This window comes from Orycteropus afer, unplaced genomic scaffold (genome assembly GCF_000298275.1).
Source record: "Orycteropus afer afer isolate SDZICR_OR568_19922 unplaced genomic scaffold, OryAfe1.0 scaffold00029, whole genome shotgun sequence".
In the NCBI taxonomy this organism is placed as follows: domain Eukaryota; kingdom Metazoa; phylum Chordata; class Mammalia; order Tubulidentata; family Orycteropodidae; genus Orycteropus; species Orycteropus afer.
The window spans coordinates 9,408,156-9,415,332 of NW_006921616.1; the positions used below are offsets into that span (position 1 = coordinate 9,408,156).

At 44.1% G+C, this 7,177-nt stretch overlaps 1 protein-coding gene across 1 annotated transcript; it reads right to left on the minus strand.

Moving 5' to 3' along the window:
* Positions 1 to 4,105: 4,105 nt before the first annotated feature.
* PMAIP1 (phorbol-12-myristate-13-acetate-induced protein 1) lies at positions 4,106 to 7,073 on the minus strand. Its single transcript, XM_042780239.1, is given in 2 exon segments — positions 4,106 to 4,391; positions 6,910 to 7,073. Coding segments are annotated over 2 exon segments (450 nt in total).
* Positions 7,074 to 7,177: the final 104 nt, after the last annotated feature.

Here is a 7,177-nt window from a genome sequence, read left to right on the forward strand (position 1 = left end):
TCTTTTAAAGGGAAGCCTTCAGTGCCTGCAGTGGATTGACAAAGGTTTTGCTATTTAACCCTGACTTATTACAAGAGAATGTTTAAGTGATTACCCAGTAGGGTGTGTCTGTCAGGTGACCCATCTATTTTCAGTTACATATAAGAAGGAGCCCAGTCATCAGGAAGCCAGAATGCGGGGGGAAGTCTTCCCCAAGAAAATGCTTACAAGTCAAAGAAGTTCCTTCCCAATCTCCTCCAGGGCTGGTCTGATAGAAGAATCAGAAAGGAGATTTTTACACTTTATTTATTTTGCTTTTAAAATCCCATGTTCCTGCTTCTTTTTGGCAAACTCTTTAGGCCTTTCTTAGACATCTGAAATGAGGTTGAGAATGAGGATGGGGGTGGGAATCTACTAGGACTGGGAGTGTGGTGGGACGCCTTCAGACCCTTCGGACATGCCACTTCCTAATTCAAACCACCAGCGACTTAAAGATGATCTGAGTGTCCTGATTTCAGAGGAGTGACTGTGGCTGCTTAGCCCAAGGTCACACAGCCAGTCAACGACCTTGAAAGGCCAGCTTCAGGATTCCACGGTGTGATGATCTTTCCATCATCTCCCAGTCTGAGGTTCTATTGGTTACGTGCCAATTATCTGCCTGGTGCAAGGTTTGAGAGTTTGGCAGGGTCTTCACCGTTTATGTTGTCCCTGCCCAGTTACAACACTGGTGGCCAAAATTCTGGCCGGAGGAACTGAGTGCCGCTACTCAGCAGAGAACAAGGGGCGGAAGAGGTTTCCTCAAAATGCATGTAAACCACTGGTGAAAGGGGACGGAGAAACCATGACGGGGACAAAAGGGAGCTGCTCAGAGGAGAACTTGGGCATCCAACGATCTCCTCCCAGTTTTCCTGTAGTGGACAAAGGATCTGGCCCCCAATCCTTCACTCATTTATTCACGCACTCATTCACTCCACAAATCAACTCTGGTTCTTGCCAGGTATAGCGCTAGGCACTGGAGCTTAAGGAATAGTTCTGCCATCTCTGGCCCAAAGCCCCAGAAGACGAGGAATGCCATGGAGTCCCAAACTCAATAACTGAAGACAGACCTGGAGGTGACTTGTTAGTACCTGAACTGGACTCCCTGATCCTCTCTCTAAACCCTGTTCTTACTCCTCGTGCTTCCAGAAGTCCCACCTCCAATGCAGCCAAGGGGAGTGTATTCTTCCCCACACTCTCTTTCCATCTTGTCACTGCCTCTTGGAGGATCCCTGTCCTGTAGCAACCCAACCCTATAGTCTCCACCTATGTATTATCTTTCTCTACCTCCAAGTACTAACTTAAATGCTACCGCACTCCTGAAGGAGGGACTAAACTCACACCACTTTAATTTATGCTTCATTCTCGAAAGCAGGGGTCCTGAAAGTGCCGTACACTGTGTCCTGTTCAGCATTCTGTCCTCCACAAGAGAAACATGACAACACATGTGTTTAAGAAAGGAGTCCCAGTTCAAGCAAAATTCATCTGCTAAAAGCAATGGTTCCCAATCCTGGTTCCAGAGGCTTGGTTAGATAATTTTCAAATGCACAGACTACTCAGGTTGAGGCTTTGTTTTAAATATAAATGCAGCTATAAGTATTTTTTAAATTCTTGATAGCCTTTATAATACAATTATGTGGGTATCTTAGAAATTTTTTGACTTTAAAATATAGTTTTCCAAAAAGTACTTTTAGCTAAAGCAAGGCTCTGTTCTGGATGTGTAGAGGTTTAGGGAGGGAGTTACACTCCAAAGACCTTCAAGCCCAATTCTGCAGACTGGCCCACCTTTTGTGAAGACAACCTGCCCCTCTTCCTCCTGCAATACAAAGCCCCAAGCGCGGGGGGAGCTGGCCGCATTGTTCAGTCTGCCTTCTCCTGGGCTCTACATCCCTCAGGCTCTCCAGCTCTCGCCTCCTGCTGTGACCTTGCTCCCCTCCCCCACGTAAAGGAGGCAATTTCCATCCAATGTGGTCAGAAGACCTCTTGAGGGTCGGGGTGTGTGAAGGCGTGGTTGGTAGAGCCAAGCTACTATCCAGGGATACCTCTTGGTTCTGACACTCAAGACAGGAAGACGACGCGTCACGGCTACTTTCTGCACATGACTTGCTGGGATGAAGCAATACGTGTAGCTCTAGGGCTATGGGTAGAGCAAGGAGAAGTATGAGGCCACTGAAGAAAACTGCAGGAGCCAGCCTAGCCTCAGACCCTGGTGCAATCAAGATGCGCTCATAGTACCTCTGCTTACACCATGGACTTGACGGGCTTATTTCCAGTAAATCCCCCTGGGGTCTTAATGTAAGGCACTTGGCAGCCCTCACCAAGGATGTCTGCCGCCGTTTGTCCCCCATTTTTTTTACCATTTCCTGTCCTAATTCAAGTGTAAATCTCTTGGCAGCAGAGACCAGGAAATGCCTTGTTCTGCAGCTCCTACCCAGGACCTGGTGTGGTCAGAAGGAGCTTGCAGAGGGAAATCAGCTCAAATGTTTTGGTCTGCCTGAACATACAGGAGGAGGTTTACAAGAGAAGAAACACAGACACACTGGAAAAAAAAGTTGATAACTTTTTTAACTTTATTGCTACAGTATCAAATCATATATATATATATATAAATAGTTACAGAGCATAAATACTTGTATGACCAACTATCAGCCTCTAGCCAAAAAAAGACTTGTTTTTAAAAGCATTCAATGAAATAAATCAATAGACTTATGTAACACTAAGGAAGCCACTGCTGAGGTAACTTTACATTCAAAGTGACTATAATCTATATTAAAACCTGCTACTATAAGAATTTGAGTTATGAAATCCTTGTCTCATAACTGAAAAACACAAGATTAACTAACACACATTCAGACTAAACAAGATTTTAATTATAAATAAGCATAATAAATAAGATTATTTATTGAAGAAACTCAATCATGGCATTACTCTTATATATGTATTTGGGGACTTTGTTTATAGCCTGGACTTTTAATAACAATCCGGTATCTACACAGACATCCTTGTGTGTGCGTCTGTGTGTGTATGCACGTGCACAGCATAACACTCTAATGCAAATGTGCCTACCCACACATCCTTGTGTGTATGTACACACAAATATGTACGTATACCATCATGTTGTTATGTGCCGTCAAGTTGGACCTGACTCATAGTGACCCCTCCTTGGGTTTCAGAGGCGGTTATCACTATGGAAGTAGTTTGCCCCATCTTCCTTCCGAGGAGTGGCTGGTGGGTTTGAACCACCAGTGGTCAAGTGCCTTAGGCACTAGGCTACCAGAGTTCCCTACAATCATGTATATATATATGTAGAATTTTCATTCTGGATGAGAAACATCCATTACTTAAAAAAAAACAAAAAAAAAAACCCAATTATGAAAACATGATAGATTTTCTTTTAAAAACTCCTTTTTTATAGAGTGCAATACTGACCAGTGTAAGAAAGATTTTTATAACAGATTTTTATAAACTTCTTTAGACATTTGTTTTCTTACCAACAGTTACTTGAGATTTGTCTTAAGTTATAATTACATCAGTAAAAAAGTCCCAATTCCTTTTCTTTTTTCCTTTATTATTTTTGGTTATGCAAAATCTCCACATTCTTTATCATTTAATCATCAATCTGTAAGAGTTTTACTGGCACCAAGAAATGACTTACAAGTCTATGGAGTTTTTTGAAAGTACATACTTTCCAGTTCATCCCCACAGCTATACATTTAAAGAGCGGTCTCTGAACAAAAGCAGTACAACTTCATCAAGAAACAAATCATCAAAGGATTTTTACATTTTGTAGTGATCTACGAAATCAACATTGGCTATTCTGATTTCAAACAAGATAGTATGTATATACCAAATATTCTACAATGTTCTGGAATTGTCACCCAAAAGCAGAGGCAACAACTGAACATACTCTGTTTCTTCCAGTAAAGCCACCATGTTTTACCAACCCTTCTGACACTACATATGGCGGAAGCAACCTTCAGCAGAGATACAAGGACAATTCTTTTTCTCTAAGCAAAAGAAGAAATGTATAAGTAATCACTTCGCATTTTCAGTGCTCTTCCAGTCTTGCTTTCAAACACACAAAATGGTATTACAATGCTCTCTCATGCCCAAGAATGGCTCCTAAGAAACCTCCATCTTCATTTCCAAGGGTACCCACAAACCCAGGAGGCTGCCCTGTGTCCCCCTGGATGACCATGGGTGAAATGCGCACAGTGGGGACCCTTCCTTCTAAAGGAGTCTCCGTATTCAAAGGCTCATCGGAAGCAGTCAGGTGCCGGAGTGGAAGAGTTTGGCGATCACATTCAGAAGTTTCTGCCGGAAACTCAGTTTGTCTCCCATCCTCCTGAGCTGAATAGCACATTCAACTTCTCGCTCTGAAAAGAGACACCAAATAGTAACATGAGCATTGATGACGTTCCAGCCTGCACCCCACAAGAGTTAATATGCTCATCCAAATGCATGGAATATTTACCTTAGCTTTTTGGAAGTCTGTTCCCTGAACGTGAGACAGACTTAGAAGGAACACACACACAAACACACACACATTCCACATACACTAACACACACTAACACACTAAGACTCATAAACAAAAAAAATAGTAAAGTCACTTTGATTTTTTTTAAAAAAGCATCCTGAATGAGGCAAACGGACCTTTACTTTCCAATATGGAAAATTTAGTATGTCCATCTCCACAAAGAGTAACTGTAGCCGGCCTTTACCAATGCCACATGGGACACCCCGTTCTCTCATTTAAGACTGTTCGGAGAACAGAGGCCAAATTCTAAACTCTTTGGTGCTGTTTTCTAGTACAATTTATTTATTAAATGTCAATAATCCATAGCTTAGGTTACATCCTCAATAACAAGCCAATCTAAAGCTATCCATTTCATTTTAAAAATTCCTTTGAAATTTTATCACAAAACTCTTTACATCTTATTTCAAAATTAAGTCCAAATTCTCTGAAGTAATTTATAAGTTTACATTTTACTCTAACAAACATTTCTTTCTGCACCCACGATCCATACCAACCTATTGCCTTTATGGACGTGACTGAAGTGGAAAATAAATAATGTTTCATTTCTATGTTTCCTTGCCTTTTAGAATTGAGATACTGTAACTAATGGAATATTAATATAAGAAAAATTATGTATACAATGACCTAATTTCCAAGTAAATTTGTAAGTAAATGAAATTAACCTTCAATCTATACTATTCATTAATGTTCATTTTCTCTGACATTTCAAAGAGCAACTGAAGGTCTTTTCAATCCACTTCAAATCCATGATTATGAACATTAAGAATCACTGACTACAAACTCTGGTGACCAGGCCTGAAAATAAGTGAAAACTAGCGACCCCTCCTTGGGTTTCCGAGGCAGTATCATTACGGAAGTAGGATTGCCCAACCTTCCTTCCGAGGAGTGGCTGGTGGGTTTGAACCGCCAGCCTTCTGGTTAGCAGTCAAGTGCCTTAGGCACTATGCTACCAGAGCTCCTATAAATAAATACATATAAACTGTAAAAACAAGTTTTCAAATCTCTGTTTCAATCAATTTCTCTCTTTACAAGAGCTGGGCAAAATCCTTTCTAATCCCTATTACAGAGTAATTACTAGAGAATATTATAAGATGCCATTCTTCATAAACTATAGGTTTATACAGGAAACTTTTTCTCCAAACATTTTCAGAAGAAATGATACACATGTTTACTTTTAAGTGAATGGGATATTAGCACCAGAATGGACTTGATGGTAACTAACAAAAAAGATTAGGTAATCATTCAGCAAACAATTTTGGGAGCCGTGGATTCTAAGAGCAAAAATTATCCCTGTCACCAAAAAAAAACAGCTCCTCGTTGTTTCCTTAATTTTTTTTTCATCTGTAAATGTACTAGTATCTAATCAAGTTTGACTTTCTGTTACTCCTTGTTATCAGTAACTAAGCAGGTGGGGCGGAGACGGCTAGGCACAGCTTTTAGGTACACCTTTTGGGAACAAGTTTGAGTATCACAAAGAGTGGATAAAGCTTTTTCCACCCCAAGCGAGAGCCACAGAGAGGGGCCTTGTCCCACATAGCCATGGCCGTATTTGCAAACTACCACCACTTCCTCTGGCGCCCCAAGGGCTCTCTGTATAAAAGAAAACTACTTACAGGAGATGGTGTATTACCTTCTGATGCAATAGCAGTAGGACCCACGCGGATTTTCAAGTCAAGCACCCTTCCTGGCTACTGCCCCTTAGAGGGCTGCCTTCTTTGGTAAGATTTGTAAAAGAAGGGGTGGGGTGGGGAGGGGCTTGACTTGAAAAGTCACCTGATGGAGATGCGGGGGGTGGAGCGCGAAAGGATGGATGCGTGGAAAAGGATTGGGGACCAAACCTTATTCTTCTCTCTAGCGCCCCTCCCCCTGCCGCAATTAAAAATGTATACTGTTTAGCTTCAAAGAAGGCTTTCCAGGTTCCTAAATGTAGCGGTCTTGGCGCGGCCTCCATAAACCCTCAATTAGCCCTGTGTGGAGGAGCTGGGGCAGTAGTACCAGCTTTGGTAACGTGTAGGGAGAAGCGTTTGTTGGTGTTTAGTAACTGAGCAGAGGCCCGCTGAGGACGACGTCTCCGGACCGAAAGGCTGGTCGCCGGCAGAGCTGGGGGCAGCTCCCACCCCCACCTGCCATGGCAATGACTTTCTCCTCGCGGCAGCCGCCTGCGCTTGCGCTTTTGGTCCCCACGGCCCCCGAGCGGGGCAATCGGCGGAGATGGGGGGCAGGGGAGCCAAGAGAAGAGGCTTTCCGTCCCGGGCAGAGGCATCCCAATCCCCCAGTGTAGTTGCCTCCCGCGCCGTCGCCACAGTCCTGGGAAACCCCCGCAAGGACTTCCTGGAGGGGCCCCGGGCGCGCAAACCTGGCCCGACCTGGAGCCCCGTGTAGTCGGGGCCTGAGCCCGGACCCCGGCCTCCGGAGGCCGCCACTCCAGCCCGCCTGGTTTCCCCGGCCCGGTTCGTGCGTACCTGCCGGCGCCCGCGTGGGGCTCGGCTGCGCGCTCTTACGCGCCTTCTTCCCGGGCATCTCCGCCAGCAACCAGCTGAAGCCGTGCGACGACTTGGAGGGCACAGTCCCCCACCGGGCGCCCCAGACTCTGTCTGCAGGAGGGGGCTGCGCGCCGGCAGGAC